At 38.3% G+C, this 21725-nt stretch overlaps 1 protein-coding gene across 1 annotated transcript; it reads right to left on the reverse strand.

Moving 5' to 3' along the window:
• Window positions 1–15033: 15033 nt before the first annotated feature.
• Window positions 15034–21513, reverse strand: MRPL42 (mitochondrial ribosomal protein L42). The gene is made up of 5 exons (XM_010291943.1): window positions 21357–21513; window positions 18951–19014; window positions 17894–17978; window positions 16454–16617; window positions 15034–15159 (listed from the first exon to the last, which is right to left on the reverse strand). The coding sequence occupies exons 1-5, from the start codon at window positions 21436–21438 to the stop codon at window positions 15114–15116; spliced, it is 441 nt and encodes a 146-aa protein (XP_010290245.1). The 5' UTR covers window positions 21439–21513; the 3' UTR covers window positions 15034–15113.
• Window positions 21514–21725: the final 212 nt, after the last annotated feature.

Raw genomic sequence — 21725 nt, forward strand, 5'->3', positions numbered from 1 at the left:
GGGGGGGGGGCGGGGGGACGGGACGCGACCGTGGAGGACAGTTCCTGAAGGCTTTTGTAATAGATGTTACTTGTAATTTTTAACATCGGGGGGATGAGTGAAGAGTATTACAATTAATAGTCCTCTTAAAAAATTACTGTATTTAGTAATTAAGCAGGACGAATTAATCAGTAATTAATCTGAGGAAAAAAAATCTACTTTTTTAAGTGAATTGGTCAGTATGGTTTCATCTGTTTGTAATGCCTGGGTGCTTTTGAATTTAATGTATTCAGTATGAAAAAAGGTGGTTCTAATCACTGACAGCACCGCAGCTTTAAAATGAGGTCTGAGGAACAAACGGGGGCTTTCTTACTTAAGCATTCTCAGAAATGGTTTAAAACAATTTAGGTCTTGAAGGTCATTCTTGTTTCTGTTTTTGTCAGTGCAGTTCAGACAGCCCCAGGTCCAGCCTCCAGTGACTCTTGCGGAATCCCCACTAACTTTTAGTTGGATAGATGTGAAGAGGGGAGAGAATATGTCTGTGTCCTTTGAAGTTTAGTTGACAGTTCTGCTACCCATGATGTGAGATCTTGCGTAAAATCTAATTTACTTTTTCAGAATTGGTCTAGCTTCTTTTTGTTCAGAAGAACAAAAAGAAAAAAAAGGAATACAGATCTATTTTTATTACTAAAGTAATTCCCTATATGTATATATGCAGGCACAGAGCTTTTGCTCAAAAATACGTTATTTTGATATAATAGTGTTCAAATTAGGGCTGTTCCTTTAAAGTTCACTAATTCATCTTAGAGAAATGGAATGCATCTTTTCTAGGTGCAAAGCTGCTTTTTTTACAGCTTTGCTGTAGTTCTCGTTCTCTATGTTATTTATTAATGGCATTTTTATGTGGATAGTATCTCAAGACTTCCTTTGCTTCTGCTGTTTATTCGTCACTTGAAGTCATAATAATTTGTTTCTAAAACCACAGCTGGCTGCTATAAAGGCAGAGAGAGGAATACCATGATTTATGTGGTGAATGAGAAAGAAGAACAGCAGAATGTAATAAATATTTGTTACTTAAAACTTCAGATATTGTTATTAAAAAGGTAGCATAAAAATTAAATAGGCAGTATATCAGCAGGATCTTTCCTAAACAGTTCTGTTAATTTTATTTTCATCAGAAGTTAATGTCTTTTAAAAATAGTACTAAAGATCTGATAAATTTACAAGAGCAATGAAATTCATACTTAAAAATCGATCTTTAAATGACACTTTTGGCACCTCATAAGAGTACTTTGGTTCACAGTTACCTTTATTCTCTGGTATGAGACTTCCGTAAGTACTATAGGCTCGGTGGAATAAGTTAGTATTTCACTGTTTCTTTCAACAATGTTAGTTAGCTGGTTTTCTCTTCTGTCTGCATGAGTCTTTCACACAGTCATGGGAGGAAAAAAAATAATTTTTAAGGGTAAGAAAAGGTGATAAAATTAAATTACTTTGGGGATTATGGGCCACATGTGGTGCATGAAACTACTTTAAAATACTTTTTAGGTTCTTTGCTATTAGGATGTCTAAGACATGCTTGGTCTGCCTTAAGTGTTCTACTATATAAAAAGTTTGAATGGAGTAGGAGAAAGTTGTGAAATGGAGAAGGAGAAAAGCAGCAGACTCTGAAAACGTCGCTTTCTATCATATAAACAAAATAAGGTTTTTTAATTTGTCATGTAACAAACAGCAATTCTTCTAAACAGGATCATTAATAGGAAGAGAAAACTATAGGAAGAGAAATATTAATAGGAATACTGTATTAATAGGAAGAAAAACTAATAGGAAGAGAGATGCAAATTTAAAATATGTAAGTAGAATTCAAACCAAGTGTGTTATTTATTTTTAGTTTGTATATTTTGGGGTAGCAATTCTAGGACAAATATTGCCTGTATGTATACAGTTATGAATACTTCTGAGCCAGCTTTAGAGGCGTATCATCTGACTGAAGATAAAAGGCACAAACTTAAGGAATCTCTGCTTCCTTTTCCAGATATTTTCTGCTGTGCATGAACATTTTGGTTTGGGCAGTAGATGATCCATATAATAGATATTTTTAATCGAGATTTGTATTAGTAGTGAAAACATGAACATTAAGAGTTCTTGAAAATCAAAAGCAGAATATATTATGTTTCTGACTTGTTCTCAAACATATGTGCCTAAAAAGAGAAGGGGAGGGATGAGTGGATTTATTTTTCCTTTAGGCAAAAATCCCTTTCATAACCAAGGAAGGAGGCAACAACGTTTTTACAATAGTGTGACGTGCCTGTTGCTATAAGTGATTTTCACTGTGTTCCTGAAAAGTATGCTAAATTTACTGGAGAGCTAGCACACTGAATTATTTATATAATGTGACTTGAGTGGAGGAGTGGGTAATACATTTTTGGCCCATCTGATTTTGCTAAATTTGCTTTGATTTACTGGAAAGGTTTACTGATTGATTTAGCTAGTTTTATCTAGCTACCTGAAAGAATACAAGGGGCCTTTCCTTGTTCTCTGCATCCTATTTCCTGAAGATGCAACACAGAATATCCATTACCCATGACATACCATTTGGTCAGCTAAAATCCGCTTTAGTTAGAAGGCCAGCTACTGTTTATCATGTGTCTATCGACCATGTTTTGACAACTGTTTACCTGAACTGATCTAAATAACAGTGTATAACTGCCACGGTTCCTCCCTGTCCTGTGATTACAGTGGTCAGACAGCATGTCTGGTTCTCGAGCAGAGAAATATGAATATTGAGCCTTTATCTCAAGGAAATTAGAACAAGTTACTTGTTGCTCCACACCATGAACAAGGTCTGCAGTGCAAGTCCTTAGAGGATTTCTCACTCAGCAATTAGGAGGACGGTTTGCTTATTTCACAAAGGGTTCCTAAAACATAATAAATACAGCAGAGAAAAAACAAGTTATCTTCGTAAATGGGATCACTCTGCTCTTTACAGCTGCCCGAGGAACAGAATGTTTTGATGAAATAAATTACGATGTATGCCAAACAATTTTACACTTAACCAGCTGCCACCTTATTTCCTGCCATTTTTATCTATTCAAATAGGAATGCTTTATCTTTCTTGAGAATATACATTTGGTAAAGGAGAATAATCAAAAATTCAGTGAATGATTTCTATGAATCAGTGGTGTTCTAAAAGAAAACCAGCATTTGTAATTTAAAAGCAAACCATCAAGAGATAGCACTAAGAGAGCAGTACTTTGAAATAACATCCAGATTATTTTCTTTCAGAGACAGCTGAGAAAAAGAAGGATCATTTCCTTTAGTTCAGCAGATAGATAGATGGATAATCACTGGCAGGCATGAAACTCTGACCATTAAAAAGGTGGCATTTCAGTTCCCCTCTCATCTCATCATGTGCTTTATACTATTTAAAACTTAGGGTAGCATCTAAAGGCCTCAACTGCATTGAGTAAGAGGTTATCTAGACACACTTAGGATCTTTAATTAAAAACATTAAATGTGCTTTTATAGTTTCTCTAATTTGCTATTTACAATTTAAAGTAAAAGCAAAATAACATAAAAACAATTTGGCTGGACTTGCTAAGGAAAAGTGGAATGTGGTGACACAGGGTACTAAGTATAAAAAAAGATAATTTACACAGCAGTTTTCACCTTATACTATGTCGGGCTTCTTTATAAACAGCAGAATTCTTGTCTGTCACTCTGTTACTTTGTGAATTATCCAATTTCACTCTGACTAGAACTAGCTAAATATTACTGAAAGTTACCTGAGGATAATTTGTAAATAAACATGCTTTGACAGTGTTTTCTTCCCTATCACACTTCCTTTTTATGAACACGGTAAGAAGAAAGACTACTGGCAAGAACCGTTTTGATAGCAGTCATTTTAAACAATTACTAGGAGAATATTTGCTATGGATTCCAATATTCAGATTATAGTATAAGATGCTGAGACTGTAATATTTATTTACCCTGTCTTTTTGGCTGAGAAAGTGTGTATATGCCTGAGAAAGAGTATATAGGTGTATCTATACACATACACCTATGCATACACATGTTCACAACCACACTCTTTGAAGTTTTGGAGAAAGGTACACTCTTGTCTTTGTTTTAGAAAAATCCTAGAGATAGCACAGCTGAAAGCACTGTGAAACGTGCATTCTCCTCCTAGATGCTGCCAGAAAAAACAAGCCTTTTATGCTTGAGGAGGCTTGAGATGTTTTCTTGCCAGTTGCGAGTCCTACTTCTAGAAGTAAAAGAGAGCAAGTAATGTCTGTGAAAAAAGTTTTCCTGACAAACGGCGTGCAGGCAACTCTCCTGTGGTCTGCCAATCTGTAAGTAATTTCAGTTCTTTTGTTGGCAAAGAGTCAGTTCTGAAACTAATGAGGAAAATTAAAACAGGTGATGCAGTGGCTATCTCCAAAGGAGAGAGTTTTGAGTGCAAAGTAAAAGATGAAGAAGAAACTGGGTTAGATGTCTCTGAATAAACGGTCTCCCATCAGAAAAAGATTAATTTTCAGTCACGGTTCTAGTTCTTACATTAAAGATGGTTTTATTCACACAGAGCTGTTTGGCCTTGAGGATGAATTCCTACAATTAAGTGTTTATGATTGAAAGTGCTGCCATGGAAAGCAGACAGATGAATATCGTTTCAGGAGTACTGTGAATCATTAAATGACTTGTAGAACCTTTTCCTGGGCATGAGCCACTTTTAAATTTCAGACTAAGGATATAATAGACTTCAGCATAAGGCCTGACGTGTTGCTGTATTTAGGAGTTTGAATAACAGGATAATCAACATGTACTAATGTGTTTACATAATTTTAAACTTCTTACAGTTAATTGAAAATACGCTGCCCATGGTATGTATATATGCTGCTCAGATCAAATACATTTTTCAGATTAGTGCGTTAAGTGTTAGTGTCAGGTAATGAACTTAACCTGCCCCTGACATGTTGGCTTCTTTTGGCTCAAGACAGGCATGGCTGCTTTCCCCATGTCAGTATAAAGAGAGTCTGGACATGGAATGTCATACAAACCTGAACAGATGATGAGAAAACAGCTTGCTAGCTGCCAATTACCTTCTCTCTATTTATCATTAGTGCTTGTTTTTTGTCAGGAAGGCTGAAGGCATCGTCCTATAACTGCTGGGCATGTTGGGAGGACGTAAACTGAAATACAGGCCAGACAGACTGGCATTTTGGGGCTCAACAGAGGAAATGGTCACAGGGCTGCTCTTCCTGGTTAAGGAAAGAGCATTGGTCCACAGCTGGCCTTTTCTTGGCATGGCCTGTCCATTCCCAGCACTGGTTGACCCTCCTGTAAGCAGTTTTGCCAGGTATGTGGAAATGAAAGCTCAAACAGTAGCGGATAAAATTGTATAGACTACTTGAGGCAGTTACTATCTACCCTCATACTGTACCTGAACCGTCCTTCCTGTGGCTCCGACAGTGCTGCCTGCAGCAGGGATGAGAAATTGACTCACACATCTCCTCCTGAGCAACTTCAGCTTTCAGTCTGGCATGTTAAAATCAACCCGTTTCAGCGTGGCTCAAAACTGCAGTTTTTCAGGAGCAGCTTCATGAGCTGGCAAATTCTGTTATGGGGTGGGGTGAATGGTTGGGGATGAGAGTAGGAACTCCTTCAGCCATCTGATTAAAATCCCTTACCATATGTGACTTGAAGTCCTTAGATGCCCTCTACTGCCATATACTAGAATTAACAGATGGCTCTGTGTAACCAAATTCAGCTTTGCTGAAGTTTGTTATTATCTCTCTGCCTTTGTAAATGAAGGGGGAGGGGAAATAATATCTATAATTATTACAAAATATGCAAAGCCTTTTATGAAGTGTGAGTTTGGGCTAGACATCTTTTCTGACTCTCAGTGCCATTGCCCTGTATTTCAAAATTTTAACACTATTTTTAGCATTCTCCATTCAGAGCTCAATTCTCTGATAAATTTTGGCTCTGGGAATATATTTGATCCAGAATGATGCCTGAGGCACAGCAGAATCTTTCCACAGCGTTTCAGGCCACATTGTGCTAGACGGAAGGAAGCTGCAAAACCTGCTTCTGTGGATCAGTCTCTGTTCTGGGAAGGAACTAAAGAATGCTTTTAGCCAAGGGGTGTATCGTTTGCACAAGGCCCAACAGCGGGCAAGAGTCCATCTCTAAAACGGAACAAGAATGAAATTTCTGTCCCATGCTTGCCTGTGTTACGGCAGTTTTTGTGTGCTGGCAGGCACAAAGCAATCCCAACTCTAACAGAAGTAATCCTTGAGGGGATCACTCTGCAGACTCTAAGAATCAAGTGTTTCTGTGGTCCTTGAGCTTTAGCTGCGTTGGTTCTATCATCAGCTCCTTTTCCCTTCTGTAAGGGGCAAACCAGTCCCACCTTTAATTCTGCAGCCCAGGTTCCTAACGCAGATTTGACTGAGTGGGTTTGGTCCAAATGAAATTAGCAGCTGTGTTTTGTGTACATTTTTAAACATGCCTAACCTTTTCTGAGGACAGTCTGTTGCTGTTCATTTTACTCTAGATGGTTGCCAGGGATGTTACAGATGGAAGCAGGCATGGCAGGAGGGAGTGTGAGCTTTCCAGTGGAACAGGTGACAGCAGGGATCTGCTCCGGGTAAGTGAAGGGGGACATGTACAGAGGACATGCAGGAGGGCCTCTGCCAGGTGATTAAAAACATAAAGCTTGGGTTCATTGAAGGGGTGAGCTTTCACACTGTGCTTTCTTGCACCTGCAGCACAATCCTCCACTTTCAGGCATACTGGTCTAGAATATGCTACTTAGATTTTTCAGGAGCTTTTGTTATTTTTCCAGAACATAATCTCAAATTAACAGAATTCCACAGCAAAATCTTGTTGTGAATGGGGGCTTTGTCCTGTGAGACTGTTTCTGAAAATGCCTGTTGCTCTGTTAGCCATTGCATAAAAGACTGAAACACAAATTTGTTCATATGCTTTTGTGCTCATTCCTTCAACTCCCCCCACCCCTTCTCCAAGAAATATCTGAGGCTCTTCAAGCCCTGCCAGGTGGGGCTATGTATTGTTATGGGGCAAACCTGTGAAGCTATACCAGCTTAACACCACCCAACAATGCAGTCCATTGCATGTATTTCTACCAGACCCACATCTTCCCAATTTCTTCACATTGTTTCAGTGGCTTTTTTTTTTGCTTTATCCATCAGGGAGTGGAATCCTGCATCCAGAGAATGTAAATAGCAGCTGTTTCCACTCAGTTTGCATTTACATACTTAACACTTCAAACTAGATTATTTCTAGAAGCTTTCACAATCTATTCAAAATTCCTACTTAGTCAGAGGTAGTCTCTTACTAGTGAGATGTTAATGAAATCCCTGTGGGCTGGCTGATGGAAAAGATGCAGCAACAGCAACAAAATTCCCCAAACAAACTTCTGACAGCTACACTTGAACAATCAATCGAAGTATATCTTTTCATCTCCTTGGGAATTTTCAGGATCAGTTCCTTGGGCAGTTCTATGGGGGTGGTGAGATGTATGCCAGGTAAGGAGATGGATGGTTAAAAAAATCTGTGCTGAGCTGGTAGTTTATTTCTAGCAATTGATTAGCAATTGATTAATTGATCATATGAGTGCAGCTGAAAAGGAGAAAAAAAACAAACCCAAAACAACACCTGGCAAGCCATGTAGAATGAAAAGCTTATTCTGCCAGTGTCACAGATTATTTAAATAAACCCCGTATGTCCTGAGGGTAACTGAAAAACAGCTCTTTAATTTGTTCTTTATACCACTCTTTTCTCTTGTTGACATTTCACTAGCCCAGAAATAGAAACAGCATTTTTATTTAGTAATGCCTAAATGAAGATTTGAAGAATTTTGGCCAATTACTGTTTTTTTCCTCCAGAAAACTTTGAAAGCCTTTCACCTCATTATTTTGCCAAATGCTTCAACTTGAACATTTCTTTAGATTTCTTTGATCCTCTGAAGGCTGAGAACTACAGACCATTGACTTTTAGTGATCTTTGATACAGTTCATTTACTCTGATGCAGACTGTTGAAGATGATTGGTCCTAAATCCAGATTTTGTTTGAAGTTACAGAAATGCACTTTCTTCTCTGCATATTTAATTTCATTTAGCCAGAAGAAAAATCCTTTTATTTTTACAGGAGTCTTAACTGGGGCATCTCTCAACTGGACTGGACAATCTGGATGATTTGGGTTGTTTAGAGAACAGTAATTATGCATGCGAGTTGCTGTTTTTATGTCTCCATAAGCCTGTACCAGACCCATTCAGACTTGGTAGCCCAAATAGACAACGACAATCTGAGCTCACGCTGCCTGTAAAAACAACGTGGGTCCCAACTACTTGATTTCAGAGAGTGTGCTTGTATTTCCAAATAAAGAAAGTCCCAGATGCCAAGAGGATTGGCTTATATTCACTAGCAAGGGCTAGTTCCCTCAAGAGCAGACTCCTCTATTCACACCCCACAGTACTCCCTGGACATTTTCTGGTGCCCCTCTAGACCCAACATGCAATTCTGATGTTTTGTGTTACCTTTCAGTTTGAAGTATCTGAACTGATGTGAAACTGTACTGCAGCCTGGGCGAAGGGTGCTTTCCTAGCATGAAAGTGAGGGTACGTATTACATGTTTTGGGATGCAGCAATGTTTGAGGGTGCACGGTCAGCTTGAGCAGTTTCGAAGGGCACATAAAGTCAAGGGGTACATGACCATGGGAGCAGCGCTGGGTGTGAGCTTTCCCTGCAGGGGTGTGCAGCCATAAAGAGGGCTAGGTGGAACAGGGGGAAGGAGCGGAGAGATGTGGGGATCAGCAGCGAGAGCTTGAGCTTGCTCCCCCACCTGCTGCTGGGGACCACCTCTGGCTGAGGTCAAAAGTATTTTCACTGCAGGATAAACACTTTACTCTTAAAGAAATATAAGGCTTCTCATGGGCCTTTTTCACAAAGTCATGAGTTAAAATCTTGGTCATATTGAAGCAAAACACTCGGTTCCAGCCATTCAAGGTTTTGCCCTCAGCCTGGAAAAGCACAGTGTAGGTACTAACCATAGCTGCTGTAGGTACTGCTCACAGCTGTCACCTTTCAGCCTTACCAGTGGCCTCTTTGGGCTCATTTCCCATCTTTTTCTTCAACAAATACAGCCATATAAAGTCAAAGAATTGTAACCCATGCAGCCAAACAAATGTATGTTCTAGAAAGGGAGTTTCTCTGCCATTTTTCTCATCTCTGCTTATGGCAAACTTACATGTGAATTTAGTTTGTACTGTGCTTCTACTCTGGAGAGGAAATCCTTTTTCTTAACACAATTCTAAAATTTGTGGAACTCGCTGTCCCCCTTTCCCCCCCATCACTAATGCCAGGATTTTAACTGTATGAAAAACTGCGTGGGAGAAAGGGAGTTTTATAAAGATAGGAGGTATTAATGGAAAATAACAAGTGAACCCATACTTAAGCCAGTCAGGGTTAAAAATTACAAAAAAAAAAAGCTAAAAGGCATGTGAAGCCTTACACTACTGTATACCGACCAACTGTTAACGAATTAGGGGTCAATTGAAATCCTCAGTGTGGCTAAAGTAAAGCAGAAGGTGAAGATCACTGCTGCAGCACAGCTCTGGTCCAGTTAACTCCTACAGATGTTGACTTCAGAAAAATGCTACTTACCTTATTATTTTTTTAAACAAATATAACAAATTTGAATCATGAGAAAGAGTAGCAGCATTTAAGAAACAGTAATCTTCACATGAAACTGTAAAGCTCTGTTTTGTTAGCATTAGTCAGTAGGAAATATATGTTTGTACAGTAGGGTCATGCTTTAATAGTTTAATCTTTTACTTAAGTTAATTTTTTTCTACAGGATAGTGACTTAAGGTAGTAGCCTCATTTAACAGTCACCTTTCACTGTTCATTTGAATTTTCTGTGATACTTCTATGGTTAAACTTTTATTAGTTTTGGCAGAGGAGATGCTAAAGAACAGCTCCTCCAGAATTCTTTTTCTATGGTATCTCCTATTTTGCTGAGGAATTATAAACTTTGGTAGCAGTCAAAACTGGCCTTATTTAAAATGGTAAACTGCCTCTGACCCAAGACTTGTTTTTCACCTTGACAAGCAGTAAAGCTGAATATAAGCATAACTGTTTTCTGTATTTATTACTTACTTAATTTTTCAGAAAGACTAGTTGGCAAAGTTTCTCAGCTCTGTTGGCCATTACAGCCTCCTGTAGTGCCTCTGGGCGATGAAAAACTTTGACACATTGATTATCATTTCTCACGTACACCATGACACTTAATGGAGTAGTACTCCTGGCCATAAACTTTTACTTCTCTAGAAGCCATGCAATGCAAAATTGCTGACCAAACATGCGGCTTGGTTCATGTGGCTTCCATGTCACCCCTGCCTTCTGATATGCGGTGTCCTGATAGCTGTAGTTCTATACAGTGGAACTAACATTCTCTGTAAATTGTATTTAAATTCCAGAGAATTCTGTGCAAATTACCCAGTGAATTACCATTTCTTGTATTCATTTTTCTAGAAGTACCTAGAAGTAACACTTGCGATCACGAGCGCATTGGAAGAGGTGCTGTAAAGATACATAAAATAAGTAACTATCTAATTTCTCCTGTGACTGCACACCGAATAAAACTAAAAAAATAACAGCTTAGAGTATTATCTTTTAGCATAGGAGAGTTGATTAAATATAAGGAGGGAGATTAAAATCCTATACACAATTTATGCAACATTACAAATTAAGTGTGTCAGAATTACTCTACAGAGAAAACAAAGAGTTCGTATATGTGGACTACATGCTATTGCCAGATAGCAGAAAGAGCAAAATAGCAAAATGTTTTAATCTTAAGTGGAGTATTTTTCTTTTACATACATGCTCTTTTAAGTTAAAAGAAAAGGCAAGACCATTTTCATTTACATACAGGCATCTGAATCTCAACTAAGTTTCATCCTCCCTTCACGGAGGAGAAGGAAGCAGCATCTCCAGAGAACAATTTCTGTGACATATTCTAGACAATAAAATCTTAAAGTAGGATCAGCTGCCTTGCGTAGGTACTTTTTTTGTATCAACTGACTGTAAGGGGAGCCTACAAAGATCAACTCAGGCTTAGATGTCTAATTAGCAGCCGTCTCAATCTTCGAGATGAATCCAGCTTTCACGCCTTGTAGGTACAGTTTATCTGTCGTTTGTTCTAGTCAACAGTGGGCTTCAAGTCAGCTATTACATTGTAGCATTAAAACAAAATATACATCCTTTATTAGATAAGAGGAATGCAGCCTCGTCTATTTGATCTCTTCATTATGTTACTTTGTACTGGTTTTGAGGATGGAATGAACATGTGAGAAATTATAGCAGAGCAGATGGCTAAAAACTCCTAAAGATTGGGATGACTGAGAAGCGCAGCCTTGGCTTTAAACAGCAATTACTCCTGTGCCCGAGTAACGGCAATGCAGCCATGATTTATTCTGGCACAGCAGAGTTCAGACATGGCAGGTGAAATTCAGACCCATTACAACAGAAAACAGACAAGAAGGGAACCTTCCTGTAGGCCTGAGTAACTGGTGGTGTTGGAGTGGGATGGCTGGCTGGATAACCGCTCCCTCCGTTACAGCCAGGAGGAACTGAAGCACAGGGACACAAAACTCGTCACATGGGGGTATTTGGCAGGTGGCTCCCTTTCCTGCTCCACTGATGGCTGCTTTTTACAAAGCTGGGGGAGGGTGGGGCTTTTTTTGTTTAAGTGTGAACATACATCCCTGCTATGCATTACCCAAGTCAGATCACTTGTAGCAAACAGGCAAGTTCTGCAAAGCACCTTTGCCCCTTTGAAGTCAACCACTTTCAGACCCGCTAGGAAGTTCCTTTTTCTTAAGTAGTTACAAATTTAATTAACGATCAGCTAACGCATGTCTCTCGTAGTGTTAAATTTGATGATACAGCTAAATCCTCTACGGTTTCAGGTCAATCCAGTTGTGTTATTGTGCAAGATTGCCTCCTGGTGGCGGTACCGAGAACCTGCAGAACAACATAATTTGCACACACAAAAGGCAAAAACCTGTTTTAAAAGCACGCTTTTTTTAACTCGGGTCGAACTAGAGGGAGTGAAACAACTTTCTTTTCACTAGGACATCAAGGTAAACTGAACTGCGATTTAAATGGTCGGAATCAAGGACAAACAGTTTGATACTTGACTGAAACATGGCATGCTAGAAAACAGAGCCCAGAAAGACTTTTAGCGAGACATTAAAAAATAAAAATTAAAGAAAATCAGTAAGATGTACCCAACTGTATACTGTCCACAGCAATGAGCCTAGTACAGTCCGAAACACTTAGTAACTACTAGATACAAATCAACTGGCCTAAGCACTTCACACTGGGTACAGAGACACCAGAGCAGACATAGTGTTCAGCGAGTTCTATGCGACTAAAGTTGCCAATTACAAAAAGAGCAACAGAAAACAGAAACTCCAGGCTCGCTTTCAAATGGATCATTCTTTTGCATAGAAGTGGGACAAGAATCAAATGGATGCATTTCTAATTCCAAGTTTTCAAGTAAAGAGAAATGGATAAAGACAGCTTCAGGTAGGAGTTTAAGACCTAGAAAATCAGGAGGACAGCTTGGAATTGCTGTGAGAGTAGGATTTTAATTAGGCAAGTCTTCCGATGACCCAGGAGAAAGACTTAGTAGAATAGAACATAGAAAGACTGAGAGTGGCAGTGTAATGCAGGGAAAGATTTTACAGTAGTGATTTTATGAGTTAATGTAGTAACTAAATGGCAGAGGGTACCTGTAGCGAATGTGTGTTTCAGAGTCAGTTCCCAGTAACTGGTCAGAAGAGGAAGTACTTTAAAGATAGCAGCATCTAGCACATCATCGATTTTTAGCTCCCAAAATGCCTGAAAAGCATCCAAAAATATTTGGGAAACATTGAGAAATCCAACATTTCTGCAGTGATTGTGTTTGATAATAAATGGGGTTTGACAGGCAAGAACAGACAAATGTGGTTAACAGAAGGTTTCTGTAAAGCAAAATGTCGTAGTATTAGGCAGCAATAAGCAGAAGTACTGGGGAGAAGGAGGGAGAAAAATAATTGGAAGTTTAAATTAATCCAAGGATATCTTTTCTTACACTGGAGTAAAGTCAAGTGGTGACAGATTAGGTCTCAGCTTTCCAAAAACATAAAGGGAGCTTGATTTCATGCAGTGGAGCACAGCAAAACACTAAACATTGTAGGCTTCTCGTTTATGGACCAGTGTCGGTACCAGGCACCATGAATTGATGAAAATACTAAGATTTGTTATACTAAGAATTACTAAAAAGTATTTTAGAAGTTATATACCAGGCAGAAAAACCTAATTATTTTCATATGATTGAACTTGCAGAGTAAGCAGCAATCCTCTTCACAGACACAACAGACATTCCTTCATGATAGCATGTTTGTTATCACGCGAGCAACACATCATAGAATATGCAGCCAAAATCACTTGGCTGATGCAGGCTTAAACATGGACTCAGATCTCTTACAAGCATAACAGAATAAGCAAAACGATTTCATGCTCTGCCACAATAAACCACTATCAGCTAGCTGGTATTTGGATTTAAAAAAGCATTTTTAAAAATAATACCAAGATAAATACTTAGACTAGCTTTCTGTAAAATTTTCCAGAAGTATTTAAAGGCAATCTTTTTACATATATCCACCATTGCTTTTTTCACAATTAAAAGAATTTCAAGGAAAAAAAGGTTATTTAGTAATAACTTTAGAAAATTAAGTCTTCTTTATACTAACAATGACCAGGATTAGAGACTTTATATGGTACTCAACTTCTGGCAAAATCTGTAGGTAACACATGCTGGCAAAATTACACTAGACTAACAGAAGAAACAAGAACCTTCCTATCTTATCCAAGTTGCTTTGGAAAGGAAATACAATCAAACATGGGATAATTATTTTCTGATTATTTATCAGGATCTGCTAAGAACATTTAATGAAGTCATTGGGATCTCTGAAGAGGCACAAAGTTCCAAGCTAGCCCTTTCTATCAGAAGGCTGATGCCTAAAACTAGACTGGAGTAGAGAATTTCCTTCTCCTGAGAAAAAAAAAGTGCTAGATGACATAGAATATTATAATAGCAGAAACATTTAAGCACTACAAAACATTAAAGCTATGCAGTAGAATCAAACCAAATTTCTTTCATTCAAAGCGTTTTCTGTAACAAAGGGCCAATCCTTCCCCCTAGGTAAGCCAGAAAGAGCTGCAAGTCTTCACCGATTACTTTGCTGAGTCAAAGAACTCTTCTTCCCCTGAGCTACAGCCATTCCAATTTACATAGGAATACAGCATCCTCACTGAACCTTAGGTGGGGTGGGGTTAAAAAAACAAAACCAATCAACCAACCCCCAACGAACCACGAATGCGCACAGAAGCGCTCTCAGATATTTGGGAATACTGGGTGATTTAGAAGGGTGAGTTGTTATGCCTCAGAAGCTAAAATGAAACCAAGTTGCACAGTTTTCAGTACATGACAATAGCCTGAAATACAATCGCTTGGCTGACGTAAGATTAAATGTGGAATCGGGTATCTTACAAGTGTAAGAGAAGCAGCAAAACTATTTGATTGTTTTCATAAATACCTCATAATATTTTTCGTCAATACTATTTCACCTTGGTATTCAAGCTCACCTGCATTTCAGTTACTACATTTCTAAAGAAGAAAAAATTATCCCCCAAAATAACACCAAACCCTAACATGTCCAGTTCTAGACTTCCCATTTTGACATAGTACTTCTATGCATTCACTTTACCAACGATAATCCTCTGATCTAGTTTAATCGGAGCATTCCACCACCTGTTACATCCAGTTCTAAGACAAGCACGTGCTGATCATGCACACAAAACAGCCTTCACCGAGTCCTTGTTTTCTTAGTGCAGTTTTGTTGTTTTCCTGTCAACTAGCTGAAGTAGAAAATAAGTTAAATTTAGTAAAGTTTGGTTTTGTTATAGCACTCACACAGAATTGCCAAACATCTCACTTTCTGTAATTTTTATTTCCAATAAAGATTAATAGCAAGGTGCTGATGAACAAGAAGTTATCTTAATTATCGGTCTTTAGGAGGATTAGGATTCTTGCGTCTTCTGTGATACCTAGAAGACAAAAAAAAGGCTGCAGTGAATGCAAGGTGCACAGAGTCTTTTGATTCTCCTGATGCTTCTGCCCCCAGCGAGTGATCCGAGGTTACAGGAGTAAGCAAAACAAAGGACATATGAGCACAACCCATCACCACTCGGGAGATGTCATCACTCTTCTTCATGAAGTTACATAACGCTACTCATTTCTGTTGGTACATCTGCTGCAAGGACGCAATAATCCCATCAGTTCTGCAGCCGCATAGGTACAAAGGCTGCTGTTTATTCTTAATCCATTGTGTCATGTTAGTTTTATTACAGTCAGCTTTTTCTTTGGCTAAAATGATTGCTACAGAACAAAGAGACTTCATGTTTAAAGGAGTTATGCCAGACTGTACATTAAATAGTGTAACATTTTGCAGACAAACTAAATCCCAAATTCTTCACAGCAAAAATGATCCCTACTTTCCGCTTAATTATGCACCCTAAAACAAGGAAGATCTTCATTAATGCTCATTAAAGTGACAGCTACCCTTTGGACACAGAAAGCTCTATCATTTCATTCCTTTTATCTACTCCCAAACACAGTAATTAAAAAGTTTTCTGTGAAAAAAAAATAAAATTCTGCCTGTACCAAGTCTCCATAGCGACAAAAATTAGCAGCTACCAAAAGGCATAGCAACATGGACTGGAAAGGAGTGACACAAACTAGAATTCTGTTTGTTTCCATTAGTATAGCTGAATGTATATAGTTCCTCTTCAAGCTTAGTCATGCATATTTGTACCTCTCCTCCTCCTCACTTTCTGAATAAAAGGCACACCAAGGTGCACTTTTCACCATTTCAGTGAAAAACCTCTACTATTCTTAAGTCTGAGAATCATCTCATTAAGGTTTTTGGTTGTGGTTTTTTTTTTTGTTTTGTTTTGTTTTTTTTGTTGTTGTTGTTTGTTTGTTTTTTGTTTTTTTTAATTGTTAGGGAATAGACAACGCATGTTTCCAAGCTGCATTTGAGTCCACCGAGGGTATTTTACATACCAGATTTTCTTATGCAGCTTTAGTAAATCACCTGAACCACGTTTCTACTCTGCAACACATTTTGCCAAAAAAAAAAGTTGCAAAGGCTACCAAAGGGGCGGTGTTAAAAAAACCTTATGAAATACAGTCTTCCATTTACACAGTTTTATGTAGTAACCCTTGTGCTAACAGTATCTTGTCTCACGTGACTTATCTTAGGTTGAATCTGGTCATTCAAATAGCCCTGTATTTCCCTTTACCTCCAAAAGGAACAAATATTGAAAAGAAAATACTTACTGTCCCACAGGATACCAGCGATGTTTTGTTGTGTAAAACATTTTGCTGAGCTCTTCGATTGTAGGACCTCTATTGTTCTTTAGCTCTTTTTCATTCAATCTGGATTTCAAAACTTGATCGAGGGTTTCTTCTTTATTATTCACCGGATCTGGTCGAGGTATGGGCTATAAAAACAGTAGTGTATGATTTCTTTTTTCTCCTTTTTTTGAGAAAAATCAGAAAGTCAAGCTACATAGACAGCATTACAATTTACTCTTAACAGCTGAAACCAAAGGAATATAGATGAATGCCTGTAATCGTAAAGGCTGTTTATCACCCCCACCACCCACTCTGAACAAAACCGCACCACTGTGGAGCAGGTGTCTAGAAACATCTAATTACCCCAGGTGCTATAGCCAATTACCCTACCCCTAAAATCAGCACTGCTGTCATCATTATTGCTGATCTCACCCTTACAATTCACTAGCTGAATCATAAGCTTCAGTTCTACTAATGCTGAAGTACTCGTATTATTCCTATTTAGAATTTTATTCGTAGTGACGATCATCATCACTAAAAAAGCTTTTAGATGATCTGTGCCTTGGAGAAGTATGTCACTTCTAACTGGTTGTGCATCTGCTAAAACCAAGCCCTTTGTTCTCAACCTGAACTATTACAAATAGTTTTCCTTGTTTTAGTCTTTTACACCTGTTCTTCCTGAGGCAGATGCAACTGATAAACTTAAAAATACTGATACGTAACTTGCAGGCAAAGGGTGCTAAAATGTTTTAAGTTTTCAAAGGAGAATTTTCACATTGGGTACTTCAGCAACATAGCTACCATCTGCAGTACTTTACCAGCGTGTGACAACTGGAAACCGAAACAAAAAGCGTACACTAGAAAAGTTTATCGAGACTTCACTTTCGTCTGTGTAAAGAACACATCGAAAGTGCTACTGATAGGTAAAAATTCAATATTGGAAGTTTTTTTTGTGGCGTTTATGAACCCATAATGCTGAATGGAACTTAAAGTTTGAGTTGGAAACAGCCACAGCAGCACTTCTTTATACCTTCTTGCCCAGAGCGCTGCAGCTGTTGTACACATTAGGATGTGTGAACTATAACCTCCATTTCAAACACCCTCCTTGAGGAGTACACTTGTCGACAGACAGTAGTTTTCTCTGTAGTGCACAAGTATTTCAGTGCCTCATTTAATTCTACTTGAGTTAGTATATGCTGTGATACCTGAGCATTTCCTACACTGCACCTTTTCCTCAATTCAACTAAGAATGAGGTCCTCCTCATGGCAGCAGCTATAGTCATCATTCACTTACTTCACAGACATGCTGACCACGTACTAAAAAGTATCTCAGTATTTAAAAAATGCCCCAGAGACTCAAAATTACAAACTATTTATGCCTTTACAAGAGTAAGAAATATAAATGTGTACATTTGGACATACTTTTGTATGCTCGTATGGAATCTCAAGCGAAGGGTGGTAGCAGACAATTGTCTTCAAATCTGATGTCACTGCAAGTTCCACTTTGCTATAAAAATAAAAACTTACACTCTTAAATATATCCCTTACAATTTTCAGAAATGCTGAGCAACTGAGCAGCCCGAGTCCCAAAGAAAACCTGATTTGACGCTGCATTTATGAATTCTTAAGAATCTTTTATAAAATAAACACTAATAAAATAAGGGTCACAAATACTTGATCTGAACTTCTGAACTCCTTCCCTTCCACTCCCCCTGCCCCGCAATCTTCGCGTTTCTTATTTGGATGGAGAGGGAAAAAGGGCTAACAGAGTATTAAAGATAGCTGGAAATACAGGTTGGAAAAAAAAAACCTTTAACACTTTGAGTAATTGCATATAAAACTGTAGTAACAGACAGGGATAACGATCTCTAGGACAACATGCCTTTATAAAACATATGGCACCGACAAAACAAAGAACAGGAAACAAAGCTCTGTTTGGGGTTCCAACTTTTATATCTGGTAAAAGATGATGAGCATGATGAACAAGTCCTACTGAGAGGTTCCTTGGGGCAACACGACTTTTCTCACCTTCCTTCCCCTTGCCATGACGCATTAGCTTCCTAAACCTTGCATGACACGGATGCTGTGTTTCTCACTATATTTTTATCATCTTTTTCAGTTTCTATGCAAGTTTGCCATGCAGCAGCACAAAAATACCACAACTCTGTCTTAACAACAAGCACCAATGAAAATGACTGCTCAGCTACTTTTGTTCTTCCATAAACAAAACTGCAGCAGTACTGGGGTCATCACCATGTTTAGAATGAGCTCTGCATCATTTTTCATTACACTTGTTTTTTGAAATAGTAACTTCACAGTCATTATAATCAGAAACAGTACTTTAGTTAAAATTATTACATATATCCAAAACTGGCAGACAGTGTATTTGATACCATTATATGACAACTTCACGACAGAGACAATAGCCCTAAAATAATCATCACATGAAAAGGCCACACATCAAAGGACTTTTAAGTACCAGTTGTAGTCTTCAGGGAGAACTGAGTATGTCGATTTATGGCAAGCACAATACACAGCTCCACCTGCATAAAAAAACAAAACAAAACAAAAACAACCACCAAAAAAAAAGTAAAGAACACTAATGTAAAAACAAGAAGAGCTGTGCCAAATTTCAGAATGTTTACATTTTCATTCTAAGTCTTAAACAGGGATTATACTCATACATAGATTAACAAAACCCAAATCCTGTCTAAATAGAAGTTGACTTTACTACACAGATTTCTAGTGCAATCAAAAATACAGTATATCTAGGTAGCTATGGCCTACATTTACCTTTCCAATTCTATCGTTCGTATGGTGACTTTTAGGAAAACAAAATACCTATAGATTTTACCATTAGAGCATATTCTTTACATTACCTTACACATTACCTTATGACTTATAGGGAAGATCATAATTTCATAACCGTGTTTATTATAAAAAATGAAATTTGTACTCTGCTGGCAACTGCCATGTTATACAAAACACAAAACTATAATGTCTTGGCTGCTGTAATGCTTGAGAACTTTACCCCTTTCCCCAGGTTCCTGTTGCTCCAAGGAAAGCAGTTGCAAGTAGTGAAGAAGGCCAACAGCATCTCAGACTGTACTAAGTGGACTGAGGGAAGGGATATTGTCACTCTACTCAGCACCTGTTAGACCACATCTAGATACCATGGCCAGTTTGGGGCCCTTTAATAAAAGATAAACTTGAATGAGTTCAGTGAAGGCCCACCAAGATGGTCAAGGGCTGCTGCACCTGCCCTGGGAAGACAGGATGAGGGGCTGGAGCTGGTTCAACCTGAAGCAGAGACAGTTTTGGGGAGACCTAACAGCAGCCCCTAGTGACTACATATGAGGACTGGGGTTACTGAGGAGAAGGAGCCAGTCTGTTCACAGTGGTGCATGGTGGGAGGACATGTAACACCACCTGTAAGTTGAAACGAGAGGCTCTGGATGGATATGTAGAGAAATGTTTTCATCACAAGGACAGCCAGCCAGTGGGACTGGGGCTCAAGCAGGTTTCTACAGTTTCTCTCCTCGGAGGTTTCAAAGACCCAGCTGGACAAAGCCCTGGTTGACCTGCTATGATTGCAGAGCTGAGCCTGCTTTGAGCAGGAGGTTGGACTACAGACCACCCAAAATCCCTTCCAACTGAGTTTTCCCATGATTCCATTCCCATTTTTTCATAGAATCATTTAGAAGACCTTTAAGATTCAGTCCAATCGTAAACCTAATGCAAGGTGTATACTAATAGTCCCGTACAGGAACCATACCACAGGCATCTTGCCTTCCACGACCATGCAGGCGTGCATGCCTGTGACGGGCCTGGGAGGTGCCTGTAGCTGACTTTTACCGGCAAACCGCTTCCTTTACTGCTGGAACCTGACACAAACCCACATATAAGTTTGAGTCCACTGAAGCTTCTTCTACCCCTACACTTTAAGAACTGAATTACGATCACAAGAACTAAGTCTTGGCATGTTCTGAGCCTTCTGTTTTCAAATAAGTTGTAAAAAGGTTTCAAGTTTTTCTGACATGTTAGTTTATGTTGACAGTCTTTAGTTTTAATACAAATAGGATTCTTCTTAGCTGTTCATAATGGAGGGGGAGAGCATTCAATTTGTCAAAATTAGGAAAGCTGAAAGAATTAAGAAGAAACTTTTGTGTGCCTATTTTCCTCTCAGAAATATTTTAGATGTAAAATTCTTAAATTTAAATTTAGATATAGCTAATATATTTAAATATATATTTTAGATATAAAATTCTTAGAGTTTCTGTTAGCACTTCCATGCTTCAGTTTTTCCAATTAAACCATTCTTCGTTATTAAGAAATGGAGTTCTGGTACAATATTACTGCAAATAGTTTCTATTTGTTCCCAAGATTTATTTTCCCTCCTTGCCCACTAAGATGTAACATGTCCATTGTATTCTCTAAATTCCTATCTTTTCTACTACCTTTACTCTCTCTCCTACATCCTTCTACTGACAGCCAAAACATGGACAAAAATCTAACATGAAACATGCCTGTTTTCACTTGCTGTCTGTTTATGTTAAATAATGAGATTTTACTGTAGCCTTTTCTCACCACTGTTTGTAAGTCTGAAAAAATAAATTTAAAGCTTCAAATATAATCAGTGGTAAGAGGAGTGGTATTTACAAGCTAATTAATAGATTAATGTCATTTGTGAACCATGGAAGCTTTAAAAGAAAAAAAAACAAATCAAGATATCCTTTAATTATTAGCACAGAACACAGAATGCCAGACTTTATTCTGCTCAAGTAAAAATTCACTTCCATGCTTCCATTACTTTAAGCAATACAGGAAAGAGAGTCTCCAAGAACAAATTTTAGTACAGGACTTCTACAATTTCATCACTACTTACTTTGCAGCGAGGCCTGCTTACAGGTTGCTACTGAACGCATCCAAAAGAAGCTGGACCACACAGTTCTAAGCAATGTTGCCATGCTGACAGCAGAGAGGAAACCAGTCCTGGGCAAGATGGAACTCAAATGGACACCATATCCTTCTTTTCTGCAGAACACCTTCTGAAAGAAACTAGTTTCATAACTATTCAGGGTACTAAAGAAATTTAAATTCTTCTAAAATTCTAATTTCTAATTCTAATCTAAGAAATTCTAATTTCTTAAAAGAAATTTAATTTCTTGAATATCTTAAGGATAAATAAAATTTGTGCAGTATATTGTTCATTATTTGTCTGTTGTCTAGAAGTCATTATTATTTAAGATAGTGG

The sequence above is a fragment of the Phaethon lepturus genome, unplaced genomic scaffold, assembly GCF_000687285.1.
Source record: "Phaethon lepturus isolate BGI_N335 unplaced genomic scaffold, ASM68728v1 scaffold37407, whole genome shotgun sequence".
NCBI classification, from domain to species: Eukaryota; Metazoa; Chordata; class Aves; order Phaethontiformes; family Phaethontidae; genus Phaethon; species Phaethon lepturus.

Bases quoted from the DNA above. Each gene is read 5' to 3' on its own strand.
- MRPL42 (XM_010291943.1), bottom strand. From the start codon at position 21,438: ATGGCAACATTGCTTAGAACTGTGTGGTCCAGCTTCTTTTGGATGCGT. The intron at 19,015-21,356 runs GTAAGTAGTGAT...TTTTTTATGCAG, and splicing joins TAAGCAGGCCTCGCTGCAAA to GTGGAGCTGTGTATTGTGCT. The intron at 17,979-18,950 runs GTACTTAAAAGT...TTATTTTTATAG, and splicing joins CTCCCTGAAGACTACAACTG to CAAAGTGGAACTTGCAGTGA.